Source organism: Strongylocentrotus purpuratus, unplaced genomic scaffold (genome assembly GCF_000002235.5).
Source record: "Strongylocentrotus purpuratus isolate Spur 01 unplaced genomic scaffold, Spur_5.0 spur5_scaffold_14, whole genome shotgun sequence".
NCBI lineage: Eukaryota > Metazoa > Echinodermata > Echinoidea > Camarodonta > Strongylocentrotidae > Strongylocentrotus > Strongylocentrotus purpuratus.
In genome coordinates, this window is record NW_022145599.1 from 31,596,510 (window position 1) to 31,614,669 (window position 18,160).

Sequence of the window (18,160 nt, forward strand, 5' to 3'; positions counted from 1 at the left end):
GTAGTTATTAACAGGGGAAGGGGCAGTACTTCTTACAAAGAAAAAGGGACACTTTTTAAAAGTGAAAATGGGCACTTACTATATTAAAAAGGGAACTTATGAGAATGGAAAATGGACACTTATTGCAAAGGAAAATGGAAATTTGTCCGAGGAAAAGGCGCACGTTTCAAAATAAAAGGGGCATTTATCAGACGTGAAAAGGGGAAGGGACACTTTAACAAAGTAACAGGGGCACTTTTCCTCTATATGAAGGGGCACTTTTCCTAAGTAAAAAGGGGAAATTTTGGGGTACCTCCCCCCTGCCCCCACCCCACCCCCCTAGCCGGAGGGCCGCCTCTGGTGCACGTACATAATCAATTGGTGTTAAAATTTGTAGATTTAGCCTACTATCACCTACCAAAAGCAAGAACCGTATTTTCCAACAGAATCTTTTCTTTCACTGGCCCAAAATATGGGAATGCCCTTCCCGGCACATTAAAAGAAAAAGTGGTTTCAAAAATGCCCTCAAGCACTTTTTGTTGCGGACGTTTCAGAATAAGTAGTTCTCCGTTTTGTTTTCTTTTCCGTATTTGGCCAAACTGGCCATCATGATTTTTATCACATCGAAATTATGACTCGTATATGATTTGTTTCCATATAATACTAATTAAAAATGATTCCTCTATGACAACCCTTTCTTTCTCTCTCCCTCTCTGTCTCTTTCTTCCTCTCTCTATCTCTCTCTCTCTCTCTCTCTCTGTTCCCCTCCCTCCTTCCCCCTCTCTCTTTTTACCCATTTCTCTTTCCACCCTCTACCTCCTTTCTCTCTCTGTCTTCTTCTTCTCTCTCTGCTGTTTTCCCCCTTTTCTGTTTGACACTCACTCATTCTTATTTTATTTATGTATCATCATCATCTTGTCATCCTGCTACTGTTTCTTATTTGTTTTTATTTCCTTTTTTAAATTTTGTTGTCGTCTGTCATGTTTTTTTATTCCGTAATTTAGTTTCAAAATTTAGTTATGAATGTATAATTATATGAAAGTTTAATTATAATTATATTATTGTCAATTAACCTACACATTACAAGCATTGCTTTCAAGTAGGTTCGTCTTTTTATTTCCTGTAGCCTAAGCTAGGCTGTAGTCATAACATTTTGCAAATACAAGACTAAAAAACAATAAAGATATTTTCAATGCTAATGTTATATCATTACGTTTATTATTGTCTGTCATTGTTAATATTATATGTGGAAAAAAAATAATCTAAATTCGCTCTGTGTATATGTATAGAGCGACTACTCTACTACTATGCTTTTCAGAAAGAGCAACGCTTCCTCACTAAATGGAAAATTCCTGTTATGTTGTGATCAATATTTTCCATTCCACTCGTGGAAAGATGGATAAAGAACCGTTCGTGATCACACGATTCCCTAGATACGCCTCAGCCGCGAGGAACGTGATTACGTAATATGAATAGGTAGGCTAGCTAGGCAAGCTAATTATAGCTATACGGTCATCATAATAGCAGACGTAGAGTACATGCACTGCACTGTACACTTGGAAGTGGGTGATCGGGATATAAACTTGACACGTTTTTGGAAGGAACTTTATTATCGAATCTGAACCGATTGAACAGGTAGGTGTGGAAGGAGAACAGAATAAATATATTCTACGATATGTTCGTGAGCGTATATTTGTGTTGAAATAGTCTGCCTTTCCTGTTTTTGATCAAATAATCTGATTTTTTACCGGCTTCCATCGTGCTTTGCATTTCAAGTATTACTACGACTACGAGGTACCAGTATCATGTCAACAGGAACGCTTGCCCGTCGCGGTGGCGGCTTGCGGGCTGCTGGCGCTGGCCGGCCAACTAGTGGGTGTTGTGTTTACAATATTATATGCAAGGGCATTTTGTGATCCGAACTCTCACTCATCGCATATTCTTGTATCGCACGAAAACAAAGCCATACAATATTATTATTATTATCTACCGATATATTATTCTGACTATAGACTCTATAGTGAAATAACAAAATTTGACTTACCTCAGCAGTAAATATGGCTTTGTTTTTTGTATGATATCGATATCAAAATTTGAAGTTCCGGCCCGAGCAATACAAAAACAATTTTGATCTGTCATCCGGGTACTGGGCTTAAGATATTGAATACCGGTACGCTGATTTATTGTACCACTTGGAAGCCTCACATGTATAGATAATAATGTTTGATATTTTATTTATGTTTAACATAGCCAAGGTTTTATCTTTCCTCAGTATTTATCGTTGTATTATGTTTGTATTGTTGTTTGTTGTATTCTGTATTATTTGTATTATTATGCTATGTTTGTATTCTTTATTATGTACCATTATCATGACATGTACATGTGATCATGTATTATGTGTTGTACTCTCAGAAGGGGATCGCAAGAGTCAATAAACTCTATTCTATTCTATATGTAATAATATTACCAATGGCTAATACTCGTAGTAATAGTAATAATAATAATAATAATAATAATAATAGCTAGACATACAATGCCAGTTAGACTACGTCACAAACCTAAATTCTCATTGTTACTGACAGACCATTGGAATTGACTTCTCAGCCAACAGAATAGATCTACATGTACATTACAATGTAAATCTGGCATTGTCTCAAATTTGAATTTAGTCTTTTTTTGGAGCTGGGCCAATTATAGCAATGAACTCCAGTTGAAGGAAAAGTTCTTTCATTTGTGAATGAATCAACTATATGCCTCTCTATGTCTGAAAAATGACAATTTGATAATTTATTACCATAATTTGGAATTGTTTTAGGTCAGGGACATGTAGATTGTATGACATATTTCACAATGCAAATGATTTATTGTAACTATCCAGTACAATATAGTATTGCATCGGTGAATATCAAATTTATTTGGAACTCTCCATTTTATAGTATGGTACTCAAAGTTTTATAACACTTTGCAAGTAAAGGTCTGACATAGTCATTCAGACTTCCTTTATCTGTTGGGTAGGTTGACATATAATTGTTTTATTCTTTTAACTTTAAAACTCTTTACTAAAATGTTTGAAGCATATGGTAATATACATGGGCGTAAATCATTACGTAATACCTATTGTTCAGGGGGGGGGGATGATCTATTCATTCATCCCCCTGAACAATAGGTATTATGTAAGGATTGACGCCCATGGTAATATATCTTGCTACTTTTTAAAACATTTTTTTCTTCATTACATTTGTACCATGTCCTGATCATGACAGTTAAATTTTGAAGAAAGTGAAGCAAGAATCTTCAACTGTGAACTTAGTGAAGGAGGTAGACTTAACCCAAATAAGAAGAAGAAGAAAGTAATTCAGAATTGTTTATTATGCAGCTGGTGGGTTGTACATGTATAATTTATTTTCTCCAATATTTCTCTACCTTTCTGTCTGTCTCGGCAGTTCCCATTGGTCTAGAGACAAAGAGAAGAACTAATATTCACAGCTAGTCGCCGAATTCCACCCTCATCATGAGCAAGTTTGGGAACCAGTTATACTGGCTCCTATATCGCAATTTTCTCTTCAAGCTGCGATTTAAACAGCTTACGTTTCAGGTAAGTTAATTAGTTGAAAAACTTTAAAAAATGTTGGTGGTTCTGTTTGGGAAAAACATGATATTTTGATAGCATTTTTTGATCTGCTGACTGCACAATAATTAATTGAAAGATTGTTTTGCTGGCGGTTGTAGTACTTTGTACCTGTATCATAGAAATCTTAGTATAAGAATAAAATTGTTGTATTGAATGATTTTTATACTTTTTAGTAAATTACATAAAGGTTAGTAAGTTTTGTATCATAAAGGACTTAAAATGTCCTGACACATTCCTAAATTTCTAATTTTCCATTTATTTAACAAATAACTAATTCAGTGAGCTCATTTTGATTGCGGTACCTGTATAGTATTAGCGAATAGAAACCAAATTTTGTGTATCTCAGATTGCTCTTGATCAACCAAATATTTAACAAATTATGAACAACGGAGTGTAGAAATTGTACCCTGATCCATTTTTTATCTTTCTCTGAACAGGAGATCTTCATTTCCCTCATTTTTGTTGCCAATTTGGCCACCCTGCGCTACACCACTCAAACGGATCCTCTACCCGCTATCCCCTCTTCCTCCCTGAAATCGCATGACCTCTTTGATCCGCGCTTCGCACCGTCCTCCCTCGAATTTCCCATCGCCTTCACTCCCGATACGGCAGAAGCAGAGAGCGTTGTTTCTGGCCTGGCGTCGCTGCTGAATGTGTCTGCCTCGCCGGGCTATGTCGGGTATGCGACGGAGGACGAGATCTTGAACGATGTGGTCAACGGAACAGCTAACATAAGCATGGCTTTGGTCTTTGATGACGCCTTCCCGTCCAATTTGTCCTACAAGATTAGGCTGACCTACGGAGCAGTGACTCTGAATGATGGTCCATATTTGGGTAGTGGTATGTTGAATTATTTTATTCCTGTATATTTCAATAAAAAGTTTTGTTGAGTAATTTTAGATCATTGTGCTGCTCGTGATCTCTTCCAAAGCTGTTGGGAATGAAAAAGATTTATTTACATATACACCTGTATGTTTATAGTATTGAATTTACTATATGCTTGTTTGGAAAAATGTTGTGTTCAAGAGGTAATTGCAGTTTAATATGATTAATATATGATTGTTTCTATTCATATAATTGATTATTGTAGGTTCTTGAACATAATTTCAAATCAATCAAGAACATAGAAAAACAACTACTACTACGGTAGTAAATGCTAGTAGAGCTTTTTTTTTTCTCTCTCTCTCTCTCTCCTTTTTATGACATACATGTACATGTACTTCAATTTGTCTCTTTTTCCATTTCATTATCTGTCCGTCTGTTTCCAGGATCTCCAAACTGTTATTCTGCGGATCCTGAGTACGGTCTGACATATCCCTATCAGTGTCCGGCAAACTCCTATCTTTACTCTGGCTTCTCCGCCATACAAGCCATGGTAGAACATCTGATTGTGAAGGTGAGTTATTATTATGATTCCTTGGTCAGAGGATGTTTGTGAAGAGGATGTTGATGAAGATGAATACATTAACGATGATGGGGATGATGATGATATGATGATGATGATGATGATGATGATGGTTATGGTTATAATGATGATGAATGCAATGATGACGATGATGATGATGATGACAACGATGAAGATGAGGATGAATACAATGATGATGGTTTAATGATGATGATGATGAGGAGGAGGAGGCAGATGATGATGATGTTGATGGCATTGATGAAAATGAGAATCTTGTTCCCTGCAAACTTATATCCTCTTAACTTTTCTGCTACTAAGTCTAAAGCCTGAATGGAACATCTCATGGTCAGGGTTTAGCGTGATAATGAATGATTAGAATAAGGCCTAAAATAAGAACTTGTTGTATTGCCCTTTGTGACGACCCAAAAATCTGAAAATCTACAGTCGGCATTTAAAATTTTTAAAAAAATTAATGAATAAAATAACATGTATTTTGTTTGTTTAAATGGGATATAAATGCATAAAATCAAATAATTCCAAAATTCTCACTCGTGCAAACCATGGATACTTATGAGATGAAAAAGATATCAATTGAATGCTGACGATGTATTAAAGCACTAAAAAAACTGAGAAATATCAGCCAAAAGAGGGCGGGGAAAAAAAACAAAAAAAAACAACAATAACATTCAAATCTGAAAAATATCGGCCCAAAGAGGGCGACGAAAAAAAAGTTTAAAAAAAAAAAAAACTTTTCTGACACCCAAAGTCAATACAACAGGTTTTTATTTAGGCGTACCGGTAATTGATGGTGGTAAAACAGCACTGATGATGATGTGTTTATGTTGATGTTGTTTATGTTGATGTTGTAATATGATGTTGATCATAAGGATTATGATGGCAAAGATGATGATGATGATGATACAATGTAATTATAAGGATGATGATGGCGATGGTAGTGATGATTGAACAAAATTCTCACCCATTCAAGAACTGAATTTGGTTAATGTGAGTGAAATTAGAAGATTGGATGAAGATGAGGAGGAGGAGATGGTTGATGGTGATGATGATTACGATTATGATTATGCTGACAACATTGATGATAAGAAAGATGTTCTATTCATGCGATTGCATTGTGAAAGAAACGTTGTGGAATCGATCAGAAAAGGTTGATCATCTAGCATATAAGTATTGGTGTGTACTGCAAGGTTCTGGAATCATTAAAATGATAAGAAATTTGGCCCAGTCTTGGTAAAGTTACTGTACACAGAAAGATGTGACACATGTGCGATATCTATCCGGTCCGGATAGATATAATCATTTACCAAATATATCAATTAGTAGCCGGTATCCCGGCAAAATTTTGTATCATCACGTATTAGTCAAAACATATTCTTTCACATGATTGGTAATAAGAGCTTCCATTTCACTTTTTGAGAGGGGGGCGTTTCCAAAACTGGTCTTTACCTTTAAGGCTGATTTATTCAAGAATCTACTATGCCTACTTGTTGTTATTCAAGTTCCCTTTCAGAGGTAAATATGTTTGAATACATTTTCATATGCATTCATTTTATTATTGGACATGCCATTAAAAAAAAATTGTGTGCACTAGACTATCCATTTATTGCTTTTATCATGGCATACTGTACAGCAGTTTTCAGCAACCAGAGTCTGAACTTAAAGACTAACCTCACAATGCAGATCATGTCTATAAATATACATGTACCTAAACACTGGGAAGCCTTATTATGTAATGTTACATAGTGGGATGTTTAGATGGTTCTTGGGTGTTATCTACCTTATGACGTTTCTAGCATTATGAAAATGCTCTCAAATCTCAATGTAGGCCTGGCTGTAGAACCACTTAGGTAATATTTTTTAGTTCTATCTGTAAAAGCGCTCACTATAAAAACTACACTTATTACATACACAGGAAAGGCTGTGAGAGGAATCATAATAAATGTAAAAGAGAAAAAAAGAGAAACACAACTGGTGCACACTGTACGCAACATTAATTGTTTTAGGTCATGGGTCAATCACCTTTGATCGGTTGCTATTAACCACTTTAAGATTGCCATTAAGCTCATTTGGCCTGCAATTAAATCTGGAATTATGGACTTTACCCAGCAATAAATGAAGAATTGTCATAAAAACATTAAGTCTTTAAACAGATTATCTTAATGTACTTGCACATGTACATTACACAGAAATGGTGCTACATGTAGATTGTCGTACCAATAGGCCATTTTCGTGTTGTTAGGTAGGGCAAGCCAAAATGTTTGTCATACCTAGCAACGATTTACAAATACTCAACTTATTACTGCATCATGCAATTCGCATTCTTACTATTTAGATACAATCATTTGTAACAAGTGACTGAAATCATTTGTATCTAGGCACTTCACAAAGACGTATGCATTACATTTGATTACATTATGAAAATAGACCATTGAAAGAGATAAATCAGTTTGGGGCCTATTGCTTGCTGTGGCTTCACATGCCTAATGTACATACATGTGGAGCTAACCTGGGCCCCATTTCATAAAACTTGTTATCAATAACGAATGCTAAATTTCCATGAAAAATTTGCTATTAGTCAATCAAATGCAACAATTTCAGTAGCTTACAGTTAAAGCCCCTGTAAAGGACTTAGGAGCCCCAATTTCGCCAAAAAATTTGATGGCAAAATTTCATATGAAGCTTAATGGAAAATGGATCAAAACAAATACTGTCATAGTAATTATTGATTAAAATAATATCTAAATCAAAGACATGGCTTTAATCAAACTAGGGCTGCTTGAATGAAGTGGGGTAAGAATGCTCGGAACTTAAAAAAAGGTGTAGTGTTTACTCTGTACAAATAATGCTATCTGCGTCACTTGCATGTGAGGAAATAAAAACAACATGTACAATTATGTATCTATTTGAATTTGCATGCTTCAGCACATGTGTTCAATACAGTTGAACTTAAAATGTTGTGGCCTGTATATTTGCATACTGTCTTCTCACAATAATATTGTCTGTTTATGGGGCCAGAAGGGCATTAACTCTAAGTAAAATGTAAAATGTATGAGTAAAACAGCCTTTTGGCTCCAAAAAGACAATTGTCCTTGTATAGAAATTTGACAAGAGACAATTGTAACAGTAACTATCAAACCTTACATTGTGCTGAAGCAAACAAGTAAATTGTGTACAATGATTTCATTGATTGTTATCTCTGCCTTGAAATTATTTAATAGCAAGCACACTGAATATCCAGCCAATTATGTGTCATTGATACCTACAAGGTTTAAGTTGAAATTGAAAGAAAAAACTAATAATTGCCAAATTTAGAACAGCAATCAAGATTGTTCATATCTGCTATTTGCAACCATGATATTTTGATGCAATTCATTTTAAGATCTTTTATGAGGAGTTTTCTGACATCTACAAAGCACATTGTTTGCAGTGTATCAACATTGTTTGCACTGTATTTGAACCCAATACCCTGTGTTTCTTACTTTGATAAAATATCCTTGATAACACCTCTTATTCATATACATGTATACTATCTATCGGACTGACATCTGTGCTTTGTTATGAAAATAATAGTATTGATCTAGCAGTATTCCCTCAGTTATGCCAAAGTGACTGTACGGTTAATATCTTCTTCAACGTCATGAATTCCGCTCGTTGAATTTTCAAGTATTTATTTAAAGGCTTTGGAGAGTTAAAAGCACACAGAAACCACACAGATTGTATAACAATAGAAATTCAAAGGTTTAAGCCTTCGTTCAATTCTGGAGAGAACAAACATTCTGGCAGTGTACATCTATGCCCACAAGTATGATACTCTATGAAGTGAAGGAAAATAGTAAACAATTATGATAGAAAAGCTGAGTTCTACTTGTAGACCATGTAACAAAAGAAAGACAAAGGATTCAAGTCAGTAGGCTGAAGGAAAATAGTTCAAAATACCTGTCCTACAATGTATGTGCGTATGCACATTGGTACTGTTCAACGTGGTCTTTTCTGCAAGTTTGTTCACTCATAGCGGTCCAAATTGTCCATTTATTGCATGTTAAACATCCCAGAATCACCTTTCAACAATCTCCTCCAAAACATTACAGTGTGCATGTAGTAGTGTTAAAAGTCTGGCTATCAATTGAAAAGTTCTCGAAATACATTTCCCTAATTTTCTGACACTAGAATAAATATGGTACACATAGGAGAGTAACAAACAGTTCATACATGTAGCTTAAAGGTAAAGACCAGTATTGGAAACGCCCCAATTTCAAAAAATGAAATGGAAGCTCTCATTACCAATCATGTGAAAGAATATGTTTTGACTAATACATGATGATACAAAATTTGCCGTGAAACCGCCTACTAATTCATATATTTGGTAAATTTGTTTCTCTCATGGACTGTGAGAGATATAGGGTAGTCCCATATACATCTTTCTGTGTATAGTGCTTGTAACTTTACGAAGAATGGGCCAAATTTATTATCATTTTGATGATTCCAGAACCTTGCAGATGCTAGATGCTAGATGATCAACCTTTTCTGATCGATTTCACAATGTTTCTTTCACAATGCAATCGCATGACCATAACTGGTCTTTACCTTTAAGGTCATCCAAGATCTGAATTGTATAGAGTTATCCATCACCAATCATTTGTATGTGTTATCAGCAAGATATCTGTTACCTAATGAACAAGGTATTTCAAATATGTCTACACCTGTACATGTAAATAGTTTCAAGCTACCGGTATTGTTTTTCTACACTGCATGTACACACATTTTTCATTTCAAATGCCATGAACAGTTTTAGAAAGGAATATATGTGCATCCATAGATACCGTATTCAGCGTATTGTGAAAAAAATAATAGATAGATATTAATAGCTTTATATATAAATACGATTTCTTGCTTTTCATAAAGTAGAAGTAATAAGCTTTTACATGATACATGGATGGCTATGAATAATATAAAAGCTTACATTTCCTTAATGTTACATGTATGTTAGCATTAACTGCATGAGATATTAATGTTTCACTGCATGAGATATTAATGTAATTCACTGTGTTCCAAAAATCTGGCACAAATGGATTTTGGCATGCCATTTTTAAAACAATGTTGCTAGGTGGTGCATATTACTTCTGCTTGTAAAGCAAGAAATTATTTGTATATCCATCTCATGGTTTTCTCACAATCATCATTGTTTTCATGTTTCAAATTTTGTCTGGGACGCTCTGTTCATAGAACAAAAATGTTCAAATTTATTTTTCAATGTAAGGGTTTTGAACTTTCAACATAAGATTTACAGATATACATGTATTAGGATGTAAATATACATACATTGCTCTAGTTAATTAACAATATACATATGCGTAAAGAAGAGCATTAGAGGTCCAACACCTTTCAGGGATATGAAGGATATGAACATTTTTATATCCATGTTATATTCATTTTTATATTTAATTTCTATTTCATATCCCATCTTCCAGTTAGTGACTGGGGACAGCAGCTTAGCCATGCCCGACGTATCCATCCGGATGTTCCCTAAGGGCCAGTTTGACTTTTCTCTGGACTCGCTGCGTATCACGGTGTCGGTCTACATCGTGCTGGCTTACATGCCCTTTACGGCCGTCCTCCTGACCACGCTGGTCATCGAGAAAGAACGCAAGATCAAGGAGGTGATGAAGATCATGGGGCTCAACAATGTCACCTTCTGGTGAGTAGCATGGTGGTGAATGATGATCTGATGTTGGTGATGATGATGATGATGATGACGGAGATGATGATGATGATGACGATGATGGAGATAATGATGATGATGATGATGAGGTTTTGATGGTGGTGATGGTGGTGATGATGATTAGGTTGATTATAATGATAACAATTATGATGATAATAGTGGTGATGATGATTGTTTTGATGATGATGATAAGGATAATGAAAATTATGGCGATGCTATACTGACATTGAATTCAATAGTAGGTAGTAAACCAAATATATACTGTACATTTGAGCTTCTGGGTAGTACATTACCCTCACAGATGTGAAGAAGACCATTTTCCAACAGTAGTAGTAGTAGTAGTATAAAGTAGTAGAGGTAGTAGTAGATGTAGTAGTAGTAGTAGATGTAGTAGTAGATGTAGTAGTAGTAGTAGTAGTAGTAGATGTAGTAGTAGTAGTAGATGTAGTAGTAGTAGTAGTAGTAGTAGTAGTAGTAGTAGTAGTAGTAGTAGTAGTAGATGTAGTAGTAGTAGTAGTAGTAGAAGTAGTAGTAGACTAGTAGTAGCGGTAGTAGTAGTAGTAGTAGTAGTAGACGTGGAAGTAGTAGTTTTAGTAGTAGTAGACTTTTTTGGATTAACTTGTTTAACTTGACCCCAATGAAAATAGTAATGTCATCTTGGGGACCACTTTCCAAACAGATCCTCTCATGGCAGTATACATTGCTATATATCTTTTCATTCACGTTAATTTGAGAGATTCATGTTTATTGTTTGTATTTTAAGGGTTAATGGTTTGTTTCCTTGTTCCACCTCGTAGGTTGTCATGGATTATCGTGTACATCGGCATTGTGTTCATCGTTGGTATAATCATTGCAGGATTCAGCAAGGCCATCACGTTATTCCCCGATGGAAATTTCTTCCTCATATTCCTTGGGCTCTTCTTTTATGGCCTCTCAGGTAAGACAGTCTAATAATAGATTGTGGAATTCATTTAATTTTAAACGATACCCATTTGACCATTGTTGCACGCAGTTGCCATGCATTAACATGTACATGTTAAAAAACCTGGGGGTGTTTCACAAAGATCCTAAGTTGAACTTACAGTTGTATCTCTAAGTTGGACTTAAAATTTATGGAAAGCCGTTAGCATCTTTGAAAATATTTTGTAAGAGTTATTTAAAAAGGCACAACATGTTTATTCAAATCATTCATATTTTCTATCATCAAGGAGAATTCATGTTCTCGATGTGGATTTTATTAAAAGTGTAAAATTCTTGAATTTTTGCTTTTGAATATATTTTATTTTAAGGCTACAAATGGCTCTCCATAATTTTTAAGTTCGACTTAGGATCTTTGTGAATCAGTTCCTCCTGGAGCGGTTTGTTTGTGTCATATCTCAACGATCCTTAAAGTGACTTGTTAACATTGTTGAAGGTGTCATTGTGCAACACCCTCTACAGTGATTAACAGTAAATTCTCCCAACCATTTTTGAATTTTCCCAACCGCTTCTCCTTGAAAATAAGACATAAGACAGGTTTTTAAAATTCTTCCAACGCTTAAATGTCTGGAATAGTATATAGAGTCAATTCATTGCTTTGTGACGATTTACATTCACCTTAAATGTAATTTAATTGTAATATTATAGTTGGGAGAGTTAAGGAATCAATCGGATCAGTTTTTCCCAATTGTTATCATTAATAATGGTCCGTTTTCACTCAAACTTTCAGATTATCTTTAATTTTACATCTAGCATTTAAGTCACTACCTTAGCACCATTTCTGTCATCTGAACAATATTACCAAGTCCCTTTTAGTGAGTAGGGGACTTTGTTACGTACAGTTGCTTTTCTTCACCCCCCCCCCCATGCCATTAATTTATTTTACATGTTGAAAGGATTATTTGTAACCCAGGGGTTTTGTGAGGCCATGTGACCATATGTTAACGAGGCTTTACAGTCTCTCTTTGAAAGGGGCTGTTTATCATTTGAAGGCTGTTCACATATATGGCATATTACAGATCCTTACTAACCCGCTATTTTAACTATCCCAATCTCAAATTAACCAGTTAATTTGCGTCTAATCAGCTTGCAGTTAATTAGCGAGATATTTGGTTGAGAAAATATCCAGAGAAATCTTGGTCTTGTTTCCAAAATATCCCGCCATTTGGGAAATAGCGGTCTAATTTGCACCTGTCCGGGCTAGTTTGTGATGAGCGTAACGGTCTGGTAAAGAAGCAATTTCGAATTTTGGGATAATATCCCGAGTCTGAATATAGCAGGTTATTTGGGAAAATCAAGCTGATGAAGACAGCCTATATTGTGCTTAAAGATGAAGTTGAGTTTTGGTCATACGATTGCACTGTGAAAGAAACGGTGGGGAATTGATCAGAAAAGGTTGATCATCTAGCATATAAGTATTGGTGTGTACTGCAAGGTTCTGGAATCATCAAAATGATAAGAATTTCGTCCCAGTCTTAGTAAAGTTACAAGCAATGTGCACAGAAATGTGTATATGGGACTACAAGAACATGTGGCGTAAAAATCTGTCCAGACTTTTATGCTGTGACATGCCATATTTAGAATATTGAGGCATTTAAAGAGCCATGCTTTTCAGGGAACATTTTTTATCCACACTTGCATAATAACAATGATAACGCTCACAAATTATTTTTCACCTCTTCCCAAAACTCAACCTTATCTTTAACGACTTCTTTATCTTTATCCTTTCCTTTAGTGGTGACGATGTCTTTCATGTTCTCGCCACTGTTCAAGAAGGCCACCACTGCGGGAGGCGCAGGTAGCTTCTTCATAATGCTCTTCGTGATTCCGTACATCCCTCTTGCCATCCTGGGCCCAGAGACGGTTCCTGCTGGGCTGCTCTGGATCCTCTGTCTCTTCTCTCCCACTGCTATCGCTTTCTTCATGGATAGGGTAAGTTGAGAAAGTAGTCTTCATAAACAGTTTAAAGATAAAGACCAGTTATGGTCATGTGATTGCATTGTGAAAGAAACGTTGTGGAATCGATCAGAAAAGGTTGATCATCTAGCATATAAGTATTAGTGGGTACTGCAAGGTTCTGGAATCATCAAAATGATAATAAATTTGGCCCAGTCTTGGTAAAGTTACAAGCACTGTACACAGAAAGATGTATATGGGAATACGCGACATATGCGCGACACTTGCCCGATATCTATCAGGTCCAAATAGATATACAAATTTACTAAGTATATCAATTAGAAGGCGGTTTCTCGGCAAAATTCGTATCATCATGTATTAGTCAAAACATATTCTTTCACATGATTGGTAAAAAGAGCTTCCATTTCATTTATTGAGAGGGGGGCGTCTCCAAAACTGGTCTTTACCTTTAATGTTTTATATGCCACACAAATAATCTCCCTGTGCCCCATTTTTATTTATCATGGGATAGATATACCAAAGACTTTCAGATCATTTAACAGTTTCCAGTACAAGATTAATCTATATCGGTGTTAAAAGGGTTGCCATGGTGCTAATCAAGACAAGAAATGGGTAATTATGCAAAGCCTTTGTGTTGCCCTTAATGCAATCCTTCCCTTAAACGGCTCATATTGTTTTGTGCAAAATTGCATGTGTGGCAAATGAGCAACCATGCAGAGAGGCAAAGGAAGCGACCAAAATGTTAATAGGGAAGTGAATGGAAAACAACAGAACAACAGAATATGAAGAAATGAATCCCATACATTAGTTTTCTTTTGTATGAATGTGTCAAGTTGATAAGGGAATAATTTGATTTCAAAGTTCCTCGACATGATTAGTAACAGTAATATAGATTTATGCATATATTTCTATAAGTTCTTATCTCAAATGAAATTATAGTGGTTTACAAAAAACCAATCTTATTCTCCATGTGAGTATTGGTATTATTGTCAAAAAACTTCTCAGGAGGACCTTCAAATTACCCAGTATGATAAAGGTATTATTCATCAGTTTAGGAGGTAATGACAGAATGTCTATTTGAGTGTATTTTATGGGTAATTTGGCATTTTAACCCAAGTGTATCTAAGTATCTAAGCCTATCTGCACTAGTTTGGCCAGGTGGATTAGACCTCCCTGCATGATCACTGACAGGTGGTTATCTCATCAAACCTACTCTCAATTAACATAAGAAAAAGGGGACCATGGGGAACCAATGGATCACTGCTTAGGCATTGTTTGCAATATAGAGGGCGCAAGTAGGTATAAGTAGTGCAGTGGGGCTTTAAGGCATCTACTAATCTAACCCATCTTAACATTGATCTTCCTATCTTTCTTGCATAGTGTGTGCTGTTTGAGCAAATTAGCAATGGGGTCCAGTTTAGTAACCTTGGAGACGGCTACTTTCCTCCGTATGCTCCGCTTGTGATGATCTTTGTGGACATCATCCTGTACCTGCTCCTGGCAATCTACCTGGAAAATGTTGTCCCTGGTAAGACGTTACGCCTCGGTGACACCGCCAAGCTGACTCTAAATGGACTCTAAACGTACTCTGAACTGACTCTAAACCGACTCAAAACTGACTCAAAAACAGAGTCTAGACAAACCATAAACCGACTCTTAACAGACTTATAATGGATTCTGAACGGACTGTAAATTTATTGTAAAAGGACTCTAAACCGACTTTAAACCGACTCTAAACCGACTCTAAAAAGACTCTAAACCGACTCTCAACAAACTCTAAACAGACTCTAAACAGACTCTAAACAGACTCTAAACAGACTCTACATGTAAATGGACTCTAAACCTACACTTAATCAACTATTAACAGACTCTAAACGGATTCTGAACGGACTGTAAATTAACTCTAAACAGACTCTAAACCAACTCTTAACCAACTCTAGACCTACTCTTAATCGACTTCAAATGAAGTCTAAACAAATTCTAAACAGACTCTATACAAATTCTAAGCAGACTCTAAACCTACTCTTGGTCATTTCAATTTTTTTTTAAAAGAATTATTGTACAAGTCTATGGTACATGTATGTCCCTTACATTTCCAAGTAGTGATGAATTGAATTACTGAATTATGATCATAAGTTGCCATTAGAGTATAATTGAAATTTGAACTGATTCTTGACCATAGGAGCTTATGGCCAGAGCCTGTCTCCTGTGTTCTTCCTGAAACCCTCCTATTGGCGTGGCAGCAGTGACAAGGGTCCAAATGACCATACTGGACTCCTGCAGGATAATAACGGGAGTGAGCATACAGCTACCAATGATGACGCACTGGTCGAACCCGTCCCAGCAGCTATGAGAGGGAGAAATGGAATAAGGTATTATTACAATCTTTATTTGCTCTGCCAGTCACAATGTATTTATTTGATATTTAATGGGATAAACAGGTTATGTCCCAATACTTATAATTTGTTTTCATGTAGCAAATATGAAAATATACATACCTGTTTTTTTCTTCTTCTTTTTTATAAGGATTCGCAACGTAAAGAAGACCTTCCGAGGAAAAGGTGGCAAACCAGATGTCCAAGCAGTGAATGGTGAGTCTGATGTCACGTAATCATATCTTCATCATTCTTATGAAATCTAGGTACCAGAGGCCTGTTTCGTAAAACGCGTTATCTATAACAACTGCTTTATTCCTATGACAATTTTGTTCTCAGCCAATCAGATGCCATGATTTCAGTAGCTTGAAACTTGTTATTGATATCAAAGTTCATGAAACAGGGTCCAGGGGCCCGTTTCACAAAGCCTTTTTTCAATGACAAATGAATAAAGTCAGTGACAAATCTGCTGATAACCAATCAGAAGCAAGGATTTCAGTAGCTTGTAACAGTAGCTGGTAACTTGTTATTGATATCAAGTTTTATGAAACAGGGCCCAGGTTCATTCAAAGCTTGTTTATGCCTCGGTAAGCCATGGAGGTTTACAGTGAGAGCTTTTTAAAAGCTTACTCAGAAGACTGACTACACAATTTTAGTATCATGTTAAGCTTCTGTGAATGTCCTCGGAATGTCTGTTGAATGTCAATGTTTACTAACATATTCAAATTTAAGGATGATTCTTTCCTGGGGACCTAGTGATGAGTGTTTCCATTAACCTGTTATCAATGAATGAACTACAATATTCGGAATCCAGTCTGTATATTTAACTTGTTGCTATGTCGGGCAAGCCTCAAGCATGCTTTCAGGTTGTCAAGAACAACCTGTGTTTAAAAAGGATGCATAAAATTTGAAGATGTTTAAAAGGTAAACCTTTGTATTGAATGTTCATTGAATGTCTATTGAATGTCCATTAATCGTCCGTCCTAGGTATTTCTCTGGACATCTACGAGGGTCAGATCACCTGTCTCCTGGGTCACAACGGGGCGGGCAAGTCCACCCTGATGAGCTGCTTGACCGGTATGCTCGGGGCCACTGAGGGTCAGGCCACCGCCTACGGAGCGGACATGTTTGACCCAGCCGGCGTGGAGAAGATCCGCAGCATGACCGGTGTGTGCCTCCAGGAGAACACTCTCCTGGATCTCCTCACTCCTGAAGAGCATCTCAAGTTCTATGCAGGACTCTCAGGAATCCCAAAGGCACAGATCCCAGACAAGGTGTGTAGAAGGTTCTAAAGACGCATGCTATGGCGACAGTCACTCCACTGTCAGTCTCCTACACCAGCCTTATCCTAAACTTAAACCCTAAATGAATTACAACTTTAACCCTAACCCTCTATCTGAAATTGCTCCTAAAAATCTAAAGGGGATGTTTAACCCATATATACCGGTAATGAAATTTATTTTACCACTGACTGTAAATGCTCTTTACATGTACCATAACTTTTACCCATACCCTGTGTGCAGGTGGAAGAGGCTCTGGATCAGATTGACCTCAAGAACCAGCGAGCGACCTTTGCCAAGGATCTGAGCGGAGGTCAGAAGCGGAAGCTCTGTGTCGGAATCGCCATTATCGGTAACCCTAAGGTCAGTCATCACGTTTGTTGTCTCTGACATCTTTCAGATGCTGTTTTGTGGAATAAAGTACAAAAAAACAAAACATGGGTAGAGCTGGTTGGTTGTTTGGTCAGTAGTGGAATTTATCCATGGTGCAGGTCATTGTTGTCCTCAGTATTCTTTGGGGTTTTCTACATGGGTAAAGCCAGTAGTCCTGTTGAACTCTCTGAATTGACCATGGCAGGATGAAGTAGATCATTAGGGCAGCCACACTCCAATCTTTGTAATGATGATAATTATAATGCACATAGAATTCCTTCCTACCATTACCAATTTAACACCTGAGTGGAGAGTGGCAAATGTAGAATAATTACTTGCTAAAGAATATTAGTGCTGCGGCGGGACTCTAACCGCGAAACATTTGATTCACAGTCTGATGACATATCCACAAGACCATGTCAGCAATATATATTATACAATTCTTGTACAAAACAATGTTAAAGCACATTATACATGTTCTGTAGT

At 36.4% G+C, this 18,160-nt stretch overlaps 2 protein-coding genes across 6 annotated transcripts in view; both read left to right on the forward strand.

Moving 5' to 3' along the window:
* The first annotated feature begins 1,504 nt into the window (after positions 1–1,504).
* Positions 1,505–5,082, forward strand: LOC594376. The gene is made up of 4 exons (XM_011674698.2): positions 1,505–1,614; positions 3,423–3,574; positions 4,048–4,450; positions 4,879–5,082. Exons 2-4 carry the CDS (start codon positions 3,491–3,493, stop codon positions 5,046–5,048), a joined length of 657 nt encoding a protein of 218 aa, XP_011673000.1. The 5' UTR covers positions 1,505–1,614; positions 3,423–3,490; the 3' UTR covers positions 5,049–5,082.
* A 5,438-nt stretch (positions 5,083–10,520) lies between these two features.
* LOC588724 (ATP-binding cassette sub-family A member 5) overlaps positions 10,521–18,160 on the forward strand; it is a 31,482-nt gene continuing 23,842 nt past the window's right edge. For all 5 annotated transcript variants that reach the window (XM_030984739.1, XM_030984741.1, XM_030984740.1 and 2 more), the window contains exons 1-8: positions 10,521–10,728; positions 11,550–11,689; positions 13,466–13,662; positions 15,028–15,175; positions 15,830–16,019; positions 16,174–16,238; positions 17,010–17,296; positions 17,546–17,665. In XM_030984739.1, the coding sequence (XP_030840599.1) occupies positions 10,529–10,728; positions 11,550–11,689; positions 13,466–13,662; positions 15,028–15,175; positions 15,830–16,019; positions 16,174–16,238; positions 17,010–17,296; positions 17,546–17,665 (1,347 nt within the window). In that variant the 5' untranslated portion in view covers positions 10,521–10,528. The remainder of the gene's footprint in view (positions 10,729–11,549; positions 11,690–13,465; positions 13,663–15,027; positions 15,176–15,829; positions 16,020–16,173; positions 16,239–17,009; positions 17,297–17,545; positions 17,666–18,160) is intronic.

Coding starts and splice junctions, on each gene's coding strand:
- LOC594376 (XM_011674698.2), top strand. CDS start 3,491: ATGAGCAAGTTTGGGAACCAGTTATACTGGCTCCTATATCGCAATTTT. Junction 3,575..4,047: donor TTAAACAGCTTACGTTTCAG/GTAAGTTAATTA, acceptor TTCTCTGAACAG/GAGATCTTCATTTCCCTCAT. Junction 4,451..4,878: donor TGGTCCATATTTGGGTAGTG/GTATGTTGAATT, acceptor GTCTGTTTCCAG/GATCTCCAAACTGTTATTCT.